Source organism: Electrona antarctica (genome assembly GCF_951216825.1).
Source record: "Electrona antarctica genome assembly, chromosome: 11".
NCBI lineage: Eukaryota > Metazoa > Chordata > Actinopteri > Myctophiformes > Myctophidae > Electrona > Electrona antarctica.
Window position 1 is genome coordinate 21873877 of NC_136792.1, and position 24054 is coordinate 21897930.

Sequence of the window (24054 nt, forward strand, 5' to 3'; positions counted from 1 at the left end):
CTGATCCTAACCAACCTCACGGGCAGGAAGCAGCATGTCCCGCCCCTGATCCCACCGATTGGCTCTGAGCTCTAGGCAACACATTTTTAAACCATAGCAAGCTATATGTGTGGTCGGCTCGGTGTGTCAATCAACCCTACAGCAGACCCCCCTTAACACGCATACACTACACTCTCATTTTTCAGAATTTTCACAATCAATCATGGATTTCAGATTTGTTTTTGTTTGGTGATATTCAGTTTAAAAACTTTCAAACAACACTAATCCATTTCCACTGCATACTCTGTTCAAAACATGCATTCAACATAAAATGTTTATTTGTTATTATCATACATTTTGCAAGTACCACTTGCATGCTTGTGATTATTCCAATAATAATAATATTCTGAATAGATTTCCCAGAAATGTCACTTGTATCCCTTCATTCTGACTAGTTAAAGAGCACCAGGCACACAGGCAGGCAGGCAGTTGCGGGAACAGAAATGTTGACGACTAGTGAAAAGAAAACATGGCGGCTGGTTGCGCTTGGTTTTTGGTGTTGGGCTCTGTCTTTCTATGCAATCTAATGAAAACACTATTACCAACCATATCATCCTTCGTAAGTAGTGGTTTTTGATTAATTTTTTCGTTGAATCAATGAAATGTGCATTCACATTGTAGGTTTTATGAATGCGTGTCAACGTAGTTTGATGTCTCTAATGCCATGCAAGCATAGCTGCCTAGCCTATAGCCTACTAGTAAACACAGGCCAATGGCTACTTGGCCATCCTGGCTAGCTTCAAACAATGTAACCATAGAGGGTGTGGTTTCGTAAGAACAACATTCTTGTACTGTTTGTGCACTATTCGCCTTGCATAGTTTTTGCTTCTGTTGGCGACATTATTTCCTATATTAACGTATGCTAAGATAGCTAAACAAATAGCAGAATATCGTGAAGCTTTGCACTTTGCAGACCAACAGCATGACAGTGGCCCCGTGATGAAAACTGCAGCAGTTTCAGTGTTTCATGTATGGCTTGTTTTGAACACACTTCTGGTCTTCAGTCAACCATTAAGGAACGCATGGATATGATTGTACTTACACAAAGATCAGCCTATATGATAGTTATCAAAGCTGTTGGTCAGTGCTAGGCTGTAGTTTTTTACAGGTTACTGTGTTCTTTTCAAGCTGTCCAAGATCTTCCAAAAGGATGCTGAGCAAGAGAGTGAGATGAGGGCTGAGATACAGGAGATGAAGAAGGAACACTCTTCAATAAGCATGATGGATGAGTTTGCTAGATATGCCAGATTAGAGCGCAAAATCAACAAGATGACAGACAAGCTGAAGACACATGGTAAGATACCATGCTGGCAAATCGTTGATCATTGCTGGCAAGAATTCAGTCAGTTCACACACTTTTATTTTAACCTGAGGTGAAGGCACAAGGTAATACAATGTCCCACTAGAAGTGAATGGTAGGTAAAAGCCAGCCCTTGCTGGGGCCCCCTTTTCAAAACTTGTAGCGCTTTCCTGCTAGACATAAATCTGTGCTATTCACACCTTCGATGGATGGCACTGTGTTAGTGTGTTCTGTGCTTTCGGCCATGGCAGATTAGCATGTTAAAAACAGCAAGTGTGGGAAATGGCAGGTGGGTTTTGGATAACAGGCCGTGTTCATTGGGGGTTGGGGGAGGGGGAAACTGGTGCCTGTTGCCGTCCCTCACACTCAACTACTGCATTGTGCTATACACACAGGAAGTAACCCACCAGAGCTTCATAATTGGTGTTAAACATCCAGATAACAGCGCAAAGTTAGTTGTACTATGTCCATGTGTTCATAGTTACTTTTACCCCAGAACCAATAATATAATATAAGGCCAAATATGTAGTCAATTTTAAGATGATTCACAGCATGCATATGACCTATATGTACAGCCCTTATGGCCCCCTATATGGTTCCTCAAGTTTGTGAAAAACCCGCCATTTCGCTGTAGCCACACACTCACTTGCTCCTCCCAAACAGCTGTCTCTCACTTTCTCCTGCTGTGTCCATCAAGGGTGAATATGGCACAGTCTGGAATGAAAAGCATTTTACTGTATGCAATATGTGACATGCATGGGCATAATGGGTATTTGTCTGTTGGAGCTCCTCCCTTGCTATATACCATACAAAGAGTGTACTATAGTCTGATGCTTGTCAAGTGATCTTATGGTTATGACTGAGGAACATATAAATGGGGAATTCACTGTATAAATGTCATGTGTGTAATTTATATTCAAAGTATTAAAAACACAAAGTCACCATAACAATTAATTGAATGTATTGCTTTTTCCAGTTCAGTCAAGAACAGCACAACAATCTAAAATGAAATGGGTGGTGAATATAGTCTTTCATATACTGCAGGTAAGTGGAAAACAGTTGGTAGGCTATTTCATTGTAAACCACATGGCATACACAAATAAAGCCGGTTCAGTTTCATTTGTTATCTGGATGTTTCCTGTTTATGCTTGAAGCATTATAAAAATAATGTTCAGCTCATATTAGAGTACACCGTTTCAATGATAACTAATAAACTATATATGAGCATCTACCTACTGTGCTCTGTGCACGTGCAGTATATTATACAGTGTATAATATACTGCACATGCACAGGGATTATTACTGTGTATAATATACACAGTAAGTAAAGTTGTCACTCTGAAAAAGAGTCCTGTTCTTATTGTCAGGCTGCTGTGATGATTTCGCTGATCTGGAAGTATTATTCTGACCCGGTGACGGTGGTGCCCAGTAGATGGATAGCGCCAGTGGAACGACTTGTGGCTTTCCCAACAGGAATAGCAGGTGGGCCTGACCCAACGTTTTCATGCCGGGCCGGCCTAAAATGTATGCTAATTAGTAGGGCCGGTCGGGCCTTGGGCTCCTGAAAACATTTTTTTTTTTATATCATGAGGAAAATAATAATTCTGTTCTGTCTACTTGTGTATTCATCTACTATGAAGATGGTGCTGACTGGCATTTCACTTTTATAGAGTTCTCAAATTCTGCCCAAACCGACCCTACACGACCCAAAGTTTTAGGGCCGGTTCGGGCCTAAAATGTCAGGTCGGGCCTCGGGCCAGACCACTTAGGGCCGGGCCTTAATTTTCATGTCCGTTGAGAACTCTAGACCAGTGTAGACACTGAACAGAAATTAAATGACATATATTGACAAGATTGCATTTCATTCCATCAATATGGAATTGTCATTGTACAGATTCAAACAGAAATGGTTGAAGATTATATATTGTCTTTCTCCTACATATCAAGCAACTCATTTACTTCAGTCTAACGAAGTCACCTTTCTTTTTTTATTTTAGGTGGAGTGGGAATCACATGCTGGTTAGTGGTGTGCAACAAAGTAGTTACACTTGGTCTGCATGCATTCAGCTAGGTGTCCCAATGCAATGGTTATCATTCCATTCCCAGAAGAAATATTTGCAGTACTTAATGATGCTTCATTGAAATAAAAAACAAAAACATAGCTTCAACTTTGTCACGCCCAAGGTTACAGATGTAAAAGAGTGACATTATCTTCCCAGAAATTGTAGTTGCATAAATATTTACAAGCGAGACAAAAACAAAACAATATCTAATGTAGACATAAGGTGTGTTCTCAAAATGTAAATAAAGGAGTTCCTCAGGTTCTTGAACAAGAGGCATCATGAACTGTAGCAGAACCTATGAAATGTATATAATTTACGTAAAGTGGTGGAATGTAATATATTCACACTGTTATAAATAGCTGGTACATATGTTTTTATTTACTGGTATGGTACACACTTGTTTTTTTAATGTAGTAGGATAGTACATGAGCTCTGTGGCTTATGCACAAATGGCCATATTATCTGAACTTCACTGTTTTGTGATGTTATGTCATAAGATAATTGCATATTTCTTTTGCATATTTTTGTTGTATGTGTTGATTTGATTTCTAAATGATTGTGTACGTAAATAATAAAGAAGCACTCAATCATTGGGAAAAAACACTATTGTATATTATTTATATAAATAATGAAATGTTACTAGTGTTTCAGGCAGCTGATTAGGCTGGCTACATTCATATGGCTACAACTTACAAGCCAATTCTGTTTGTTTGCCCTCAGGCCCTATGTCTAACCCCCAATTTCAAACCGCTTGTTCATCAGGTTACTCCTGGTTTGCTGTTTAGATAAAACACTGCTATGTGTAACGCCCTCCCCCCCCCGGCAAACATTTTATCAACACTGTTTGTTGTGCTCTCTTGCAGATACAGATTTATCAGTTATGTCTGTACCTTTTTGTTCTGTTTGGAAATCTGCAGAAGTAAAAATTGTGTCCCCTTACTAAACAAAAAGTAGGCCTACATGTACTAATGTACACTTCTATTTGTAAAACGAATAGGAGTGGGGTGTCATTTTCTTAACCATCCGATGAATTATGAGCATAATGGCCACTGTGTGAATATGTTCATTTGTTGTCCCCGTGCCTGAGAGATATGCCACATCAAACCCCAACCTCTACCCATCCTACTCCAATGTGTCTAATTTGCTGAAAATGCGCCTCCATGGTCCCTTAATAAATGATGTGGCTTCACGGTGCATCCTCTTGGTTTTCCTTGTCAGCTCAGCAGTGACCTTCAGCCTGCCTTTGAGTCACATCTCTGTCCAAAATGTTGTGCACTGGTTGAGTAGCCTCAGGTACTGCAGGTAGTCAGGCTCTTGCATCAGACTCGGACTTGCAACCTTGTTGCTGTGCTTAGGACTACTATTATTTCTTGACAATAGATGATTGTGAGGCTGGCCTTTTTAAAACAAAGTAGGATTCAAGGTTATGCTTTATTTTTACATCTTGTGTACAGCAGGTACAAGGCTTGCTTCAGACAATGCAGTAAAGTAATGTAAGTCCATGGCTAAAGTTTTCCAAAACTAATCCTGTGTTTAGAGAAAGTGAAGGATGAATGTCAAACAATTTGTCCAAAATAGATCTTAGTATTTTGGAAGTTTTCATATTCAGACAGTAATGCAGTAATGTAAAGTAATGTAAGTCCATGGCTGAAGTTTTCCAAAACTGATCAAGATGAATGTCAACCAGTGAATTAATTTGTCAAAAATAGATATTTTGAAAGTTTTCATATTTCATCTGCATTAAGAATGGGTAGAAATTATCAAAACATTATCAAACAGGTGTTAAGGAGATTATTGTGTTAATAGATTCTTTGGAAAATAGTCAATGTAGCTAAGAAATACACACTTGTATTGTCTCTAGCCTACCCAGAGAAAATATTGTCCCAAAATGAAGCTTTCATTTTTGGCGTACGTGTAAGGTCTGGTGTCAACGCAAATCATGTATGTAACTGTAACCCAGCAGCAGTGATCTTGAATAGATTGTGAAAGAAAAAGACAATAAGGGCAAAGAACATAATGTGCCAAAGATCCCGCCAAGGCACTTCCAAGAATTCTTTTTATTCTTGGAAGTGCTGCAGTGCCATCCTGTGGCAATGCTGGGTCTGTCTCAGTTTGTTTTCAGTGGTGGCCTTTCACAGCTGCTGCTGTAGCCCCCACACCTGGCTGCTTAGCTCCTTGATGCAGTCGCAGCAGTCCAGTGCCTGTGCACAAACTGCATGGGGGCTTGATTGATGGAACAGCAGGGCTTTGCGGCTTGTTGCGTAGTAGGGTTTTGTCTGCCTGACACTTGGTATGGTTCCCTTTAGTCAGACGGTAAAAAAATATTAACGTATGAATATGTGTGATGGGTTTAAATATGATGCAGGAGAAATACACAGATTCATCCTTAGGATTAAGTTTTATCCCAGCTCATAGCCAAGTGCTACATAGCTTAATACATTCAACATTGTATCGTTTTATTTACAAAAAACACTGGCACACTGCTAAAATAAAATGGGAAGAAGGTATTAGACTAGGGTGAAATTAAGTTAATCTCGTCATCTCATGAATACTTCTTAGGTTTACAATAACTAGTTTTGTCTTTTATTTGCTTGTCTTTAATCCTGTTTTTTCTTAAAACGCGTCCGTTTCTCCAGATATAGACTGCTGCTGTGTGTTCATTATACATAAAAAGTTAATAAGAAACTATACTCAAGAGAGTGAGGATATTAATTTGTAAGGCCAGTTTGCGGGGTCTCCTACCAGTGGGACATGCATCAAGGACCTCCCTAGGGAGACGCTCGAGAGGCATATTAACCAAACCTAACCGAGAGACTCTCGTGTGACTGAACTTCTCATCCTATATCTAAGGGAGATGTCAGCCATCTCATTTTGGCCGCTCGTATCCGCAACCTTCATAACCACAGGTGAGAAAAGGCCTATAGGCAAATAGGAATATACTAACTATAGCCTATATCCAGGCTCATGTTTCAAAATGTTGCCACTGCCCGTAAAAGATGAACAGTAGTCCGACAGCCAACAGGCTTCTTTTGTTTAAAATGGGAAATTTGGTATATAGTCTTTTTTTATTGGCCTAAAATATTGTCTATATTCATGATTCCACTTTCTGACCTGCTGTCAGCATTGAGCAATTTCTTTTATAGGGGTTTATATGTGACTATACCTAAATACATGCTCTGAAATGTAGTTTTCTACAACTTTTATTATTGAAATGTAATTTCATTTTTCATTTTAGTGTATGAAATATAAAATTGTTGCAACAAAAAAGTTCTATGAGAAATGTGTAAAATTACCCAATTAATAGCTAATAATTTAAATTAATTTAAGTCATTTTACTATTGGCCACCTGGTTAATCAGCCTTTGACCACAGCTGATAAATACCTTACTTCACATTTGGCAAAATTTGAGAATTGGAGATGTTTATCTTGTGTTTGATAGGTACATTGACTTTAGCACCAAGTATAGCTAATAGAACTAGATGTTTCAATCCCTATGGTAAGTTAGCGCTCTTGAAGGTCAGAGTGGAGTGGTGAACATGGAGTGTAGGACTTTCTCGACCACAAGCCGTCTCTTTTGCACAGGTGTTGCTTTATGCCAGGAGTTTTCGGGATGAGCCCGAGACCTGCTCTCCCATGTTGGACTTGGCCAACCACATCTCTGAAGTGAAGAGCAGATTTTGCATTCTGAACAGCTTCTGCTGGAGTCCACTTCCTTCCAGTTGCCACCCGGGGGGCTGCTGTTCGAATGATGCGATCCTCAGATTCAGTAAGGGTCATGACCAACCGTGCTTTGGTGCATTTGAATTCCTCCACGAGACCTGCAATGGGTAATTCCAATTTGCCGTTACCGTACAGTCCGTATGCCAAACTGAAAACACCACAATTTGAGTTTTCCTGGCAACAAGGTCTTGTTGATGCGATCCATGTATGTGATGGTATCCTTTTTGAGATGTTCAAATTGCTCGGTGTCCTTGAGCTTTGCATCATACCATCGTCCCAAGCTTTTAACTGGCATTTCTGACACAGTTGGTACAGGTGTTCCGCCAATATGAAATCTGTGATCTTTGATTTGACCTTTTACAATGGAGATGCTTCTGCACTTGCTCGGCTGCACTTGGCCACAGGCTGATAAATACCTTACTTCACATTTGGCAAAATATGAGAATTGGAGATGTTTATCTTGTGTTTGATAGGTACATTGACTTTAGCACCAAGTGTTCTACTCGCAAGGCTAGAGGCGGTGGTGGCTATAGGGTGTTCGAACTGTCCTACAACTCTCCACTCCCTGCTCAGAACCAAGTTCTCAACATCCCAGAGAATAATTAGCAACTTATTCAAATAGAAGCTCTTGTAACTGAAGCCACAATTCCTGGAGTAGGCTATACCAGAGCAAACTTGTTACTGGTCAGGACCATATACCCCAACTGAGATATCAGTATTCAGCAGGTGACATCATTATATCCAGACGGATCTAAAGACCACACATGAGGAGGAAGATGAAATAGTTGTTGCACTGGCTATCTATGCAGCAACCGAGGAGGGAAAGCGTGTTTGACTTGTTGCAGCTAGATGACACTGATGCTGCTGTATCACTACTACAGCCAATCAATCACTGTCCCCATCACATTAATTCTGACCAGCCAAGAAAGAGCCCTCATTGACATAGGAGCTGCTACAGTAAAGAAAAACTTGGAGAACTATGCCTTGGACTATTACCAGCTCATGCTGTGACTGGATGTGACCAAGTTCCAATGCACCATGGAATAGGCAAGGGGAAAATGTGGAAAACTGTTCAATGTGCCAAGTGCAGCCTAGGTTTGCTTTGGGATATAACAGCAGACGTATTCCAAGCAACAAAATGTGTTTGTGCTTGCTATGTATTGATGATGTCGCAAATAATTATACATATTAGAAATTGAAAACTATTATTTCAACTTGGGCGAGTCCATTTGGATGTGTATTGTCGGGCTTTGGAGACCGAACTAGGCATATGAATTAATTTGGAGCGTATTCTGCACTCTGCAGGCACACGCTGTTGTCTCTTGCTGCTGCTGGCTGTACAGGCTGCTAGTAGCGCTGGCCCGTCCCCGCAGTGCAGCGGACCAGCGGTGGTACACAGAGAGTCGGCACGAATCAATATACATTGATTATGTGCGTGGTTTAATGACTGTGTTTTGTTGTGGCCTTGCATTGGCTGTGCTGCGCTGTTTCAGCCGCGTTTGGTTTGAAGTTATATATAGAGTGACGTGGAACATTGCAAATGTGTCAAATAGGCCTAACTAGTATGTGCGTTGCTCTGCACTGTCTGTCTGCAGCCTGCTTTGCTGCCAGGGATATTTGCCCCTCCCCTTCCCATTGGCTAGTTAGCAACATTGCCGTTGCTTGTCGTCCCATTGGCTAGAAGCAGCCAACCACGTCACCACGTCAGTATGACTAGCTGATGACGATGTCGTGTACATTAGCAGTACAGGTCTAGTAAGCACACAGCGTTTGACCTCCTGGGCAACACTGACCCCTAATGGTGTTTTCGCAAAACGTGTTCAAGAGGCTGGTGTTTTTTCCCCAGCATTTTTGTTAGGCTACAGATACATGTAGACTACAGCCACAGGCTGCATTTTCCCAGTGCAAGTTGTGCAACAGTACAACTTTATTATGTAATGTGATATGCACAGAGCAATTTGTTAGGGAAGCTGGAAGTACCTTCACTAAAAACGCTGGGACAACACTCCACACGTCCCAAACTCTTCTCCCTTCTGGCTCCAAAACTATGGAATGCACTTCCCAACACAATCAGAACTGCAGCCTCACTCCCAATCTTCCGCCGTAGTCTGGAAACCCACCTTTTCAGACTCCATCAAGACCCGTAGCACTCGCCCTAGCCCCTTAAAGGCTCATTCATAGTCTGGATTTTTGGTGGTGAGGTGACCACCGGAGCTGAAATAACGTTGAGCGGTGGTGAGTAAAAACAGAGAGAAGGGCTGGGGAGGTGGTTTGCTCTTCACCGCGGCTCGTGACGTCATGTTGTAGTTCGGTGGTCACCTCACCACCGAAAATCCAGACTATGAATGAGCCTTTAGATAGCACTTTATGTAGACTAAAGGCTCATTCATAGTCTGGATTTTCGGTGGTGAGGTGACCACCGGAGCTGAAATAACGTTGAGCGGTGGTGAGTAAAAACAGAGAGAGGGGCTGGGGCGGTGGTTTGCTCTTCACCACGGCTCGTGACGTCATGTTGTAGTTCGGTGGTCACCTCACCACCGAAAATCCAGACTATGTATGAGCCTTTAGATAGCATTTTAAACAGATTTAAGGCTTATTCATAGTCTGGATTTTCGGTGGTGAGGTGACCACCGCTCCGGTGGTAAGCTGACCACCGGAGCGGTCCGGTGGTTTTTGATTGATTGATTGACAGTTTGCAGAATTACAGTACATTTCAAGGACAAACTCAATACAAAGACTGTGAGTGGACGACCCAATTAAGCATTACACTTGTTTACAAGAGGGTCCACCATGTTCAATTCATCAAAACATTTAGAGACGTACAAATAGACACTTCTATATAGTCAAAGAACAGAACAGGAATTCATCATAGAGGTAAAAGAGACATATACAGTGAGGGGAAAAAGGGGGGGGGGGGGGGTGGCATAGGAGAGAAAATAATTTAGTCCCTTGTTTGTGCCGAATCTGGGTTGTACATGGTTCGTTGCACTCCCTCTGGTGTTGTGGGTGTGGACTTCGTTAACATTAAGGAAGTATCTAGACAGGTACATGGGTATCTTGGTGGAGTATCGAATCTTGTGGACCAGACCCATTGCAAGATGCTGTACTCGGTCGTCGACCCTAAGCCATTCCAGCCTGTCAAAGTGGGCAGGGGTGAGGTGGGTACTGGGGGTGAGGCCAAGTAGGAGCCTGACCAGTTTGTTTTGGGAAGTCTGGAGCCTAGTTTTAAGGGCCTTTGAGGTGCTGTGGTATACCAGGAGGTGCATGCATAAAAGAAGCCTTGTTCGAGGTCTCCTGTTAAGGTCTTCAAGGTGTTTTTGTTGACCAGTGAGGAGATCCTGTAAAGGAATCTTGTTCTTTGGTTGACTTTTTTGATTACGTTGGTGGCCATTTTATCACCGGAAAGATTAGCCTCCAGGATGGAACCTAGGTAGGTAATTTCATCTTTACGTGTGATAACATTGTCACCCACTCTAACCAAGAAGCCATTTGCCTTGCTGAGATTACTATTAGATCCAAAGAGAATGGATTCAGTTTTTCCCAGGTGTAAAGATAGTTTGTTACCAGCGAGCCAGGTGCAGATTCTACTGAGTTCAGAGCTGAGGGCATTTTCAACCTGCAGTTTGTTCCTGTCCGAGACCAGCAGTGCCGAGTCATCTGCGAACAGGAACAAGTTGCAGTCACAAGCTGAAGTCAGACACCGAAAATTCAGACTATGAATGAGCCTTTATAGCATGTTACGTAGATAGCACTAGAATTGCATTTTATGTAGTCATAGCAGTATGTAAAGTTTATATAGTTTCATGATATAGATACTCCAGTGTTACGTTCTTATCTTACGCATGTTATGTGATGTATGCCATGCTTTTTTGTTCGCTCTGGATTAAATGCCTAAATTGTAAATTGTTTATGTGAGGGTGAGTTTCTTCTAGCCTCCTGTGAAATCCAAACTGAAAGCAGTCTGAGACTGAGCCATTTAGCATAAAAACTAAAAAAGCCATGTTTTTACATCTTGCGTGTCTATAGTGGCCGAGTAATCCTTGTACTTTACTTGCAAATGCAATCTGTTTATTAAAAAAAAATCACACCCGTGTGAAGTGAGGGGCGCTAATATATTAAAGTCTAACTCATAGCAAGTGTTAATTGCTATGATGGTGATGTAATGGTGAAGTAAAACAAATGGTGACAAAACAAACATTACATTCTATTTATTGTTAATGGCATTTAATGTTTGTGTTAGGGACAAGATTGTAAAATTTCCCTTCATTGTCAATGGTGTTTTTAAAACAAACATTTAACTAAAAACAAACAAACATTAAACCTGTACAGACACACACACACACACACACACACACAAACACACACACACACACACACACACACACACACTCACACACACACACACACACGTATATATATATATATATATATATATATATATATATATAATTATTATTATTATTTTTTAAATATATATATATAGGCTATACCGAGCGGCTCTTGGGAATTAAGTCTGTTTTGTTTATTTTCAACGATTAATGGAACCATATGGTTAATGTAGTTTGGACTGGAGTCAGTGGTAGGCATGGCAGCCAGTAGCCTAGCCCTAACCTTAATTAAATGAAATCGGATCTACCAGGAAAAATAGGCTATCCTAATTAAATTAGTCTAGAATTGCAATAATGTGAACAAACAAAGCCAGTTTTGAGTATAAACAATATTTAATTGGCGCCTACTGTGTTTTTGTTTTAGTCTTAAATAAGTCTGCTGATTGATTGATTGCTTGATTGAAGAATTTATTAACAGTTTTGGAGAATTACAGTACATTTCAAGCGCAACTCAATACAAGGCTGTTAAGTGTTAACTGCATGTGGACGACACCATATAAAGCATTACACTTGTTTACAATAGGGTCCACCATGTTCAATTCATCATAACATTTAGAGACGTACGGTACAAATATACACTATATGCTGCTGACCGAAGTGATCACCAGTGTCTATTTCGGTCCATGTATGCACTTTGCATGTAACTGTGCAAACTAACTTCTTCGTTCAAGAGCCGACGGACAGCTGAAGTTGCCAATCACTCGGGTGGGTAAAAGCCAGCCCACCAATCCTACGGTGATGGAGTCTGGAGACAAAAATAACCTCAGTGGTGTGTGATCACAGTGCTATGCCCTGGGTCGCGTGCTAATATTAGGGGAGACTGCCTGCTCCTTTAAGAACCTACTTGTTACATTCTCCAGTCCAGAATATATTGTAACAAAATGGTTATCAAAGTGTTTCTCGCGTCTTCTTCGGGATCTACTGCGGTAAGGATCCACCCCGTGCGATTTGCATCGATTCTTTTGCCAAGTAAACTTTGCGCTTACATTTGGCTTTCCCTGAAGAGATCAGAGAGTTTTTTAACTAAGTTTAAGACTACTTTAATTTATAATTGATTATGAAGTCTCTATGGTTACACTTTAGTTGTCTTATTTATAGCGATATTTGCGTCTGAGTAGCTCCAAACCAAAATAGTTAGGCTATTTCTCACCAGTTGCTTGGATCACATTCCAAACCTAAACAGCAATCTCTTGAAAGAGATCCACCATTCACTGGCAGTCTTCTAGAACTTCTTTGTGCTGTAATGTCCAGACTTGACTAAAATAGTTGCTTTAGTTGCAGCCTTGTGCTTAAACTAAATATTTGTATCCGTTTGATACAGCGCAATTCATATTTTCTATACACACAGTGACATCTAGACATTTTAGAAAGTTAACATCTTGCACACGTTGGCTCCATCTTAAAGATCTTCAATAAGATAATGATAACGTTTGGCAGTCTGTTTAGAACGTTGCATTAACACTGCCAAAGTATTGCTGTTGCCTGTTGATTCCAGCTGGTGCAGTACTATAAATATACACACTCAAGGTACTGTAAGGTACGTTGGAAGCCTTGACCAGATGGCATGAAGTAAGGACATTTAGGCCTATTGATTTATTATTATTATTATTATTACTACCCTTATTATTATTATTACTACTACTACTATTTTTTTTAGAACCACGTGAACCCCAGCATCCATATTCTGGGGGAAACTTTCATCAGAAATAGCAGATCTAAAAGCTCACGGTGTCGATCATGTGTAAGCTTATAACTTATATCTAGCTATTTTGGGGCGAATAGATTGTTGTAGTCAAAAAAGTGGTCCAAGTACAGAGCCAACTCGGGTACAGTTTACTAAGTTTAGACGGTTGAAGTGAAGTGGATAAAGACTACTTTTGATTTATCCAACTTCCAGATCAAGAAGAAGCAGCAGGATGTGGTGGGGTACCTAGAAGCTCTCAAAGTGGACTACTCTCCACTTGACATTGCATGCAGTGAGCAGAACCGTATGTGGATGAGGGAGAACGTCCCTGTGGAGAATAAGCCCACCAACGGCATCCCTCTACCCCCTCAGATCTTTAACGAAGAGGGCTACTGTGGGGTAAGCTTAAGCAAACAGTTGAATTCTAAGTGAAAATCAGAATAAACCAGACCTGGGTCACACTGGTTCTCAATGTCGGGTCATGGGTGTGGGAACACCAGTGGTCCAAATGGACATTTGTATGGGTCTGCAACTCAGAAAGTGTCCAAATGACCATTTGTACACTTTCTGAGTTAGCACTGACTTACAGTGTACATTGGTGGACCACTAGTTTGATATGCATTATCCATAGACCAGACCCCCACTTGATATGCTTTGTTGTTGTTGTTTGTTTGTTTCCTTTTTTCTTTTCTTTTTTATCTCTGGGTCGTAATGAAGGCTCCATGTGTCCACCGGATCCAACATGAGAAACAGTAAAATAGCATTTACAAATACTGCTATAACCCACTTTCTCCATATGTGTTTGGACAGCAGTTTTTTATGCTTCAACTGCTCATCATGCACATGCAGCTAAATCAGTATCAATGAATTATCACATCATGTGAGACATTCTACAGGTCTGAACTGTCGTCCAAGCTCCGTCCCTGAACAGTCTTAATCCAGGCCTGGTAATCATTGCTATAGTATAGAGTAGAGTAGACTAGTGTTACTGTTTGTTAACAGGGGTCTCCCTGGAAATAAATGCTATCAGGTACACCGTACACTATAAAACACTATAAAACTGAAGCTGATAAATGGGATACTCAATCCTGATTGTATGAAATTGGCAAACCACCAGAAAATGTATTTTCTGTTTACTATCAGAATATAGAACTTTAACTTTTTAATCATCACTTACACACTACCCTTTTAAAGGGTAAGAGCACTTTGGTAGAGGTTTGGGTTGTGTACCTTGCCATGATGTAACTCCAAATGTGGACAAGAAAAAAAAAATGCTCCAGTGATTAGAAATTGATAATTCAAAATATGCTGTAATGACTTACATTGTATGCTGAAACAGCTCTCAAAGTCACTCTTTTAGTACATAAACAAACACAAAGTTGATTCAGACAATATAGAGCATCACCAAAACTTATACTATTTTCTTTTTTTATAAAAATGTTAAAGATGGAGTGCCACAATCTTTGTATTTTTCATGTGTTTATGAGGTGACAGTACTTCATTAGACACCCTGGAGTCGTTTTTATGTGCAATGGTGTATTAACTTTGTATTTAGGGTTTCTTCCTGGAGGCTGAACCCTTGACAGTCAAACGCATAGATATTATAAAAATCACACCCGTGTGAACTGAGTGGTGTAAGGTTTTATATAGCATGATCAGCTGTGGTCTGACGTAATGTCTGACGTAATGAAATAAGGTAAGGTATTATGTAGCCTGATCAGCTCTGATCTGACGTAATGAAATCACACCCGGATGTGATTTCACAACTGGCTTTTTTTGTGCAGAGAAAATGACCACGGTTGCTACGGTCATCCAGTTCACCCGGGTGTGATTTAATTACGTCAGAAATTATTTTGAACATAGCAACCATGGTCATTTTTTTATGCACACAAAAGCCAGTTGTAGGAGTGGTTTACACCACTCAAAAATAGATGCCTCACTGGCCGTTGCAGTTCATTGGAGCGACGTGTATCCCAATGAAGGCGGAAGTGCAGTGCTGAAGGCTTTTTTTTTTTTAAACAAATCTTTATAACAGTCATGATATATTACAATACAAAACAAGACAAACAAACAAACACAAACAACAAAGTTATTAACAATACAACATCAGAGCCAGGGGGGATTAGATTACTAACAGAAAACATTAAAGAGTGAACACAAAGCAACAGTTCTCCGCAGCTTTCTTATTTAGAAGTGCTGAAGGCATTTGCTGAAGGTGACTGCGTCGCTGCCCAAGTGACGTCACTCATGCGACTCCTCCATGTCTCTCGCTGTCACTCAAGTGACTACTGGCCAATCACAGCGCGTCTTTTCCGGGACTTATGTTAGCATTACAAGCATTAGCGGAAGCTTGACAAGCTTCCGCTAATGCTTTGCAAGGAATGTCGGGAAAATTGTGCCTTCAATGGTGACACGCGCCTCAGAGCCGGAAAGGGCGTCTATATATATATTTCTATGGTCAAACGGGCCAATGAAATAAACAGTAATATAGTGACATCACACTATCAGCCCCTCCCCTAACCCCTCCCCCTTTATCATACAACTACAGCTGTGGGTGCGGCTTCAGTTCAGGTGGATCACCACCCATCACCACCCACCAGGCAAACCAGGCATACTTAATGAACTGGTGGGCGTGCCCACATAAAAACAACATTTTAACAAATACTGTACACTTTTTTTGAAAAAATTATACCTCCTTATATAACAATAAGACCTGATGATCATGTTTTAGGGTGGAAAAAATCGCGTTACTCCATCTTTAACTTCCTGTTGATTTTACTATTTGAAGATCTGGATCCGGGTCCACGGCTCCAATCAACAGGAAGTTAAAGGACCACTTTTCAACCTATCTTCATATAATAGGTCCTCACTAATAATCATGATGAAATTGTGCCATTTTATCATGATTATTAGTGAGGACCTATTATATGAAGATAGGTTGAAAAGTGGTGAAGTGGTCCTTTAACATTTTTATTAAAAAAAATAAAAGTGCATAGGCTCATGTCTCCACTGGCCAAGTGAGGATAGATTAGCGGTAAATTGATCATTCAAAATATGCTCCACATTAACTTGCATTGTATGCTGAAACAGCTCTCAAAGTCACTCTTTTAGTACGTAAACAAACACAAAGTTGATTCAGACAATATAGAGGAGAATCACCAAAACAAATATAATTCACTTTTTATTCATCAAAAAGCTTTCAAGTGCTTTTCCTCCAGGTCTGCTCTAAAATAAGTATTTTGGTAAAAGCAGACACACATAATTATTAATTTTGATTTATTTATTTTGATGCAGGATTATGAGAACTTCTTTGATGCCAAGGAGGACAACAATGTGTATGAATTTCTGGGCCTTGAACCTCCTCCTGGATACAAGGTTGGTTCTCTCTTTCGACTGTGAAGTCTGTCTAGTTAGGATTGTGATAGAACTGTTGTTTGCTCTACCAAACAGTGCAGCTAATGTTTTATCCTCCAGGTCATGTTACGCGTAATTAAGCTGAGTCAATTCCGATATGGCTGACTGAACCCAATTCATCATATTCCTGCACAGGAAGCTAGGTTTAAGCATGAATGTACAGTAATTGTCCCTAATGTCAGTGGTGGAAAGTAACATTTACTCTACTTAAGTACAATTTTGTTTATTAATACTGCCAAATTATAACAGTACTGCAGTACTCATAATGTTTATGATTTTGAATATTATTTTCCCATTTTCCTCTCCTTTCAATTTGCATTTGGCAACTCTTGGAGGCTTCCACTTTGAAAATCGATGCTTTAGGTCGGAAATAACTAGCACACGTCTGATGTTAAACCTGACAATTTCCCAGACACAGGAAAAGACAGTGGTGGGATGAACACAGAGGAAACTAATTCAGAAGAAACAACTGCTGAAGCAAACTGTGATGAGCAACTAGTAATTGGCTTCCTTACATTACTTCACCTTAACTTTGTCTTTGCTTAACATTCCTTTCTCTTTCCATCCAGTATTTCCTGAGTGTTTCTCTCATCCAGTCAAATTGACTTGCCTAATGTCCCATTGGCAAGTCGGTCTGGGTAATCAGGAATATGGCTAATCTTTGTGTTGCATGGATGAGTGATGTATGGTGGGATTATGAAATGGTAAATGGTATATATAGCTCTTCTATCCAAAGCGCTTTACATAGATTAGATTGTGCATTACATTGATTAACCCATTCATACACCAACCTGCTCATCGGGAGCAATTAGGGCTTCAGTGTCTTGCTCAAGGACACTTCGACACCAACTCTGGGGGAGCCCGGAATCGAACTGGGAACCTCACGGGTGCCATCCGGCTGCTCTGCCAGTCACTCTACCCCTGAGCCACTGCCACCCTATTAAACTATCTATCTTCCATTAACAACTTTAACATTCCATCAGTGTGTGTAATATAATATACAAAAATGTTAAAAGTTATTATTTTAGTCACAAGATGTTCTTAATACTTCCCATTGGTTGAATATATAAACCCACAGACAGACTTAACCACTTCCAACTTGGTGTCCCTATTTTGGCCATGTCATTATCTCAAAATGATCAGAAATAGCTAATCTAAAAGCTCACAATGAGTTTCCACAACATATGACAACGCATGAAATATGTAATTTATGAAAAATGTGTAAAATAAAATATGTAATTTTATTCAAATGTGAAGTATGGAGATACAAGGTTTCTGCCCTACAGCGATGTATGAAGAATGTATTGTTGTACTGTGTACCTTTCCACAGACCATATGTCACCACTGTACCATTGGTCTGCTGCATTGCACTTTTTACACATGAGAAAATGCAGCTATCAAAGTGTAACATGATGAATAGTTCCTTTCAGATTTCAGCTAGTATTTTCTTTAAAGCTAGTAATACCTAAATTTTACACTCACTAATGGCTATATTCTTTGAGTTTTATGGTACTCTGAAACGATACTAATGGTTTTGCATAATTTCAATAGTTAGGGAATTAATAGTTTTAAAGTATATGAGTGAGCTCATGTCTGGTAATCTTTGATATGACCTAGCTGGGAATTAAATAGTTGGTCTCTGAAGGGTAGCCTGGAACACAATCGAAGAGTTCTGCCCTACGGAACCTGTGACCTTCTCTTCTCCAAATTGTGTATGGACTTTAAAAGGGTGTTGCCTCGTGAAGAGTGCAAATGGGGTCATCCCTATGTTCCCCAGGTTCTATGTGCCCCAGGTTCTATGTTCCCCACTTACCATAGGGTTTAGGGTTAGCGTTATAGGTTTCTGGTTTAAGGACTTCAGTGTTTTGTACTATACAATTGTATGTATAAGTACAGAACAAAGAATCTTTGTTGAAGCAATTATGTTTTATTTTATTTTATGCCAGTGTTCATTTTTAGTTGGCTAAGACTAGATAGTTTAAGTAGCCTAGGCAGGCCTAAAGTTCAATGGATTGTTCAAAGACTGAGCTTAAATCAGAATTTGCTACTAAAAGTAACACTAAGACTAAGTTGCTAAAATACTTTTAGTCTTACTAGAATTACTAAAATTACTAGGTTAGGTTTCTGGTTTAGCTTTAGGTTTATTCTAAGTGGGGAACAAAGAGCCTCTTTTGCATGGTGGGGAACATAGAACCTGGGGAACATAGGTACACTCCCGTGCAAATTGAGTTAATTGAAAGGACTAGCTTCATCAGTATTTTAGGGAAAATAAATTCAATTGCTCTCCCTTCTGCTGCTATCCCACCTACGGCTACTGTTTAAGTGTCAGGGAAGTAACGGGCAAAGTTGAAGTGACAGGTTTTTTGAGGACGCAGCTTTCCAAACTTCATGTTCCAGTAGTCTATAACGCCATTCCTCGTTTATTCATCCCTGTTTCCTCATAGGATTTACAGCTGCCTGCCTCCCTTGTGGTCTTTGAAGTTGAGCCTGTGACAACTACCATTATAATTTTAACACAATGACTGGTTTTCTTCTCTCTTTACACTCCGTCCTTGATGGCAAGTTGTCGTTGTTTTCACCTCAGACTAAGGAGGTGCCAGTGCAGCACCAAAACGGAAATGCACACATAGAGGCGGAGCAGGCAGAAAAGAAAGAGGAGGTGGCGGAAGGAGAGGAGGAGGTGGCGGAGGGGGAAGAGGGCGAGGCTGTTGCAGAAGAGGGGGCTGAGGACGAGGCTGTTGAAGAAGAGGGGGAGGAGGGCGAGACTGTTGCAGAAGAGGGGGAGGAGGATGAGGCAGAAGGAGAGGCTGCAGAAGAGGAGACCACAGAAGGAGATGAGGAGGGAGAGGAGGAGGAGGAGGAGGAGGTAGCAGCCGAAGAAATGGATGAAGTCTCAGAGGACACTGTAATTGCCTCCTACCAAGAATCATGTAGTGCTGCTCTGCTGTGTATTCTTCCATCATGTTTGTTCACTCCTCCAGTCCCTTAACGTGTTAAATGTCCCTCTTGCGTGCACCTCCGCACTGTAATGTTTTCCTTCTACTTCCTCTAGCATCCATCCTCGCATCCGTTTTTTTCTTCCTTCAATAACAAGGTTTTGTCTCCTTTTCAAGTTCATGTTGTCCTTGTCGAAATACTCCTCCATGACTCAGTCTCTCTCTCTCTATCTTATCCCTTCCTCTCTCCGGATCCCGTTACTAACCTACACCTACACTCTACAACATTCCAATTCACTGTTCACCCTATTTGTCCCCTCAGCACACAGTCAGACACTTTTAACCATGTTTCCATTGCACTACTACTGAACCGTGTTCTTCATTTTCCCTCTGGTTTGGAGTGACCTTCGTTTGCAGACTGATTCTGTGTGTTCCCGGTGAGAATGTGTGCACTGGACTTGATGCTACCATTCCCCTTCATTTCCACCTGTTAACGGCCCTTTGTACGTTTGTGTTGATGGAATCACGCATGGGAGGATTGTGGGACTCTATGTGCCTGATACGTGTGATTGTTTTTGGAATGCCAAGTCCAAATTTCCTTATTACTGTACTTCTCTGAGGTCTCTAATACGATTTTCTCTCTTAACAGAGGGTCAAGGTAGCAGAGGAACCAGAGGTAAGTTCAGTTACGGAATACATTTTGTAATGTTTTTATCCGTTATTGTTATTGTAACATTCTGTAACCTTGTTTTTCATAACTCGGGGTGTTAATTTTTACTATTCTGTGTGTATTTCAGTGGATTATCTTTTCTCTTTTCTTGAATAGGAGGCAGGAGAAGGAGGAGAAGAAGAGAAGGTAAAAAGGAGAGTGCGTGTTGTCGTCATGTCTAATTCAAAGGAGGCTATTATTAACACAATCGGATTTCTTTCAAAATAGAAGCTCGGGGTGCCGGGCAGATATGGTAGCTTTTACTCTGAAAGCCGGGGGCTTCCGTTCCGTACAAATACCGGGAGGCATAATGTTGCTTGCTTACCTCACTATTATTACGATCGAGTCTCTCTAGAAGCGTTAATATTCCGGGCGAGAGGCATGTTGAAGTCAGAAATGAAGACAGAAGTATAGCCATCTGGTCAAAACCATGGAGAGCTCCCTAGATTACACGTGGCGAGCCTTTCTTTCTTATCACTAAACAGGGAAGTGAATGGGAGCTCGCATGCGCGAAAAGCAAGGATTACATTGCAGAAGGATAGGCCAACCCCCCCCCCCCCCAAAAAAAGAAAAAAATCTGAATATATTTTTTTCCAGGGTTTGATGAGGTCAGTGTCGTGATCTTCATATATGGAGATGGCCATGTATGTCACAAGGTGTGACCAAATAATGATTAATGGCCCCTGAAGAAAACTTTCAGTTTCTGATGCAGGTCATTATATTATTTGTATTATGAAGGTTATTGTCATCAACTCTATAAATATAGGTTTAAACTTTACACACAACGACACTATTCAATCAATAGTATCACTTAACATCCTAATACTTACTATGTATATGCAATTGTTTATGCTTTTAGGTCTAGTAAATAGTAAAGGTGACGCGTTTTTCGGAAAACCGATGGAGAAACGCCGCTAGAAATCCGAAAAACGCGCTCTGTGTGTGGGGACCTTTATCCTGGTGAAAGCCTGGTGACGTCATTGGCTAAGCTAATCAATGCTGTTCACAACTATTTTAGGGGGAAGATGACCATCCAGTTTCTGAGGTATAAACCGTTGACTTTGAATCGTTGTGCACCGTTTTGTTCATCATAGCTGTGTGTTTCAAGTCATAACAACTCATTTAATGTAGTGTAGTCTTTCAGTCCCTGCTAAGGGCATTTTAGTGTGTTTAGTTTTGGGGTCGCTTTTTTCATCTCTTTGACTCTGCTCTTTGTACAGTACAACTAAATCATCAAAACATTCCTTCATAGTAGCTGTAGTGTGATTTGAGTGCTTGCAAATGATTTTTCATTTTATAGGCTCTACCAATGACAAACATCTTCAGTTCCATTTTGTGTGCTCATTTCCATTTTTTACAGGTCTCATGTGGAGGGATGGCAATAACCAAACCCTTATTGAAGCATGCTTCATAGATTTTGATTATTTACATTACACTCAGTCAGTGGCATGTCCAGGGGGTGCTATTACACAGGTTTTGGATTCGGAAATACAGCTTATCCGACTGATATGCCCATACATGTATGTGGGACCGATCGACTTCAACAGTGGCATGTGTATCGCAGAGGAGTCGAGGGAGTGAGCAAAGTTGGAAGTCGATCAGATCAGCGGCTCTCCCCAAAATATTGATAAAACCACAAATCCCCATATATGTAATCAATTTGACGTCATAGTACTGATGTCTCCATATTTGGGCATGCCTGACACAGGACTTCATATATGGGCATTAAAGCGACAGACAGACAGACATATAACGTACTTTGACTTGCTTCATTCCATGTTTTTGGTTAAAATAGATGAGATACAAAAATGTAAATTAATCACGGGGCCAATTTCGGCACCATACATGGTAATTTTTACGTCCTCAAATTTCAGCACCATACATGGTAATTGAATCACTGCATTGAAGTATTATTTGATTGAAAACAGACAAGGATGTGGGTTTTATAAAGTCCTGTCTTAGATTCTGGGCTGTCTCACATTTTAAAAACAATTAAACGGACACACTATCACATTTCTTTTTCTTATTTTTCTTTCTTTTTAGGGGCGCTAGCCCCTCCTATATCCAGCTTTTGGTGCGTGTCCACAAACTTTGTCCTACACAAATTCCCATTGACAATGAATGGAGAATTTTACGTCTGAGCATATAGACATAGGGCTCTATTTTTGCCCAAAAAGCCAACCTCCGCGTTCACCGTTTAATAGCTTATATCAGACGGTGAGCGGTTAGGGACCGTCTACAAAGTGCAACACCGAACGTGAAAATATTCAATAACTTCCATTTATAGGCAGAATATCGCCACCAAATTTACATCACACATCAATGGTGTACTTATGATTGTACTGCAGCATTTTCTTGGAAAAGAAACTAGCCTACTAATTAGCCTACGTTTGTGCCCAACCCAACTTCCCAAGACCATCTGTAAACAATTCCCCCCCTATCAGTAATGTGAAATGAAATGAAATGATTACTATATTTACCCAGGGTATCTGGGCTAAGCTCAAGAACTTGTTTCCAGCCAGGCCCTGCTCATAGAACATTTCATCGTAGTGGTTCAATGCCTTGTTCAAGGGCACTTCAGCGGTGGTAATTTTAACGTGTCGGACCGCTGATTCGAACTGGCGACCTTCTGGTATCAAGACCGCTCCGCAATCCGTTCGGCCACCGCTGCCTGTGATCTATTACATCACATTACCCACACTGAACATCATTTGCTGTTCATATATTCAGAACGGGTAAGGACTAGTTATATAAACACAATGAACACAAGGAAGTGACAGGTCACAGCAGGCACTCACTTCTGCTGATTATAGGAAAATTACAAAGAGATGCAATAGGAGAATAAGGAGATCAAGCCTGACTCCGCGGACATCTCCATTGCAGGCGCACGACGCGCGCCGCTCTGTACCAAACTAATTTGGCATACGGCTTACAGGTGCTTTTAAACTCCACTATCGCCTTCCCAAATGTGTGTGACCAAAATAGCAATTTAGGGGAAAGTGTGCCAACATGCCCATGACCACACCTCTAGGCGCAAATGCCGGTGTCGGCAAAAGGATACCGGAGAACTCGCCAGTTTACCAAGTCACGTTATTTGTTATACAGTAAATTATATTAGCAGCCATAACACTGGGCAGTCTTCTGTATGTCATGTCCGAGCATAGGCCTCTGATTGGCCTACAGACAGTGCCCGTCTTGACTGTCCTCCGAGGTGGATATAGCTATGCTGGATAGTCTGATGTGAGGTTACTCCGTGGTGGGAAATGATACAAGTACAGTATGATACAGGAGAACTGTAACTTATTTTTGTAGAAGAAGCAAACTAATATTGTTTATGTCGTTTGCTTTGATGGAATAATTGATTGAACATGTACGCCGTAATATGATTTGATTTGGGTGTGTTCTAAATAAAGTGTTGATTATCGTGTAATTTATTGTGTAAACTTGAAACATTATTGTACTGTAAAAAGGTATATTTTCCCTTCATCTTTATCCTTTTTAGTATAATAGTATTAGTTTACTATAATTAGATTAATACACGATCAACACTAACACTTTATTTAGAACACACCCAAATCAAATCATAGTACAACGTACGTGTTCAATCAATTATTCAATCAAAGGAAACAATATTAGTTTGCCTCTTCTAGCGCGTGCCAAGCTGTCAGTCTCTTGTATTATTTCCCACCACGGAGTAACGTTGCGTCTCGGAGGACAGTCAAGACGGCCAGTGTCGGTAGGCCAATCAGAGGCAGGTGGGGCGTTACCATGTCTATGCTCGGATGCAAAATAGTTTCGCAG

General features: G+C 40.6%; 1 protein-coding gene across 1 annotated transcript in view; it reads left to right on the plus strand.

Moving 5' to 3' along the window:
* The first annotated feature begins 453 nt into the window (after nucleotides 1-453).
* get1 (guided entry of tail-anchored proteins factor 1) overlaps nucleotides 454-24054 on the plus strand; it is a 32105-nt gene continuing 8504 nt past the window's right edge. The window contains exons 1-13 of the mRNA XM_079513752.1: nucleotides 454-598; nucleotides 1168-1333; nucleotides 2316-2383; nucleotides 2707-2821; nucleotides 3337-3398; nucleotides 6253-6308; nucleotides 7002-7065; nucleotides 12371-12436; nucleotides 13408-13593; nucleotides 16489-16569; nucleotides 19172-19513; nucleotides 20194-20229; nucleotides 20374-20400. Coding sequence (XP_079369878.1) covers nucleotides 509-598; nucleotides 1168-1333; nucleotides 2316-2383; nucleotides 2707-2821; nucleotides 3337-3398; nucleotides 6253-6308; nucleotides 7002-7065; nucleotides 12371-12436; nucleotides 13408-13593; nucleotides 16489-16569; nucleotides 19172-19513; nucleotides 20194-20229; nucleotides 20374-20400 — 1359 coding nt within the window. The 5' untranslated portion in view covers nucleotides 454-508. The remainder of the gene's footprint in view (nucleotides 599-1167; nucleotides 1334-2315; nucleotides 2384-2706; nucleotides 2822-3336; nucleotides 3399-6252; nucleotides 6309-7001; nucleotides 7066-12370; nucleotides 12437-13407; nucleotides 13594-16488; nucleotides 16570-19171; nucleotides 19514-20193; nucleotides 20230-20373; nucleotides 20401-24054) is intronic.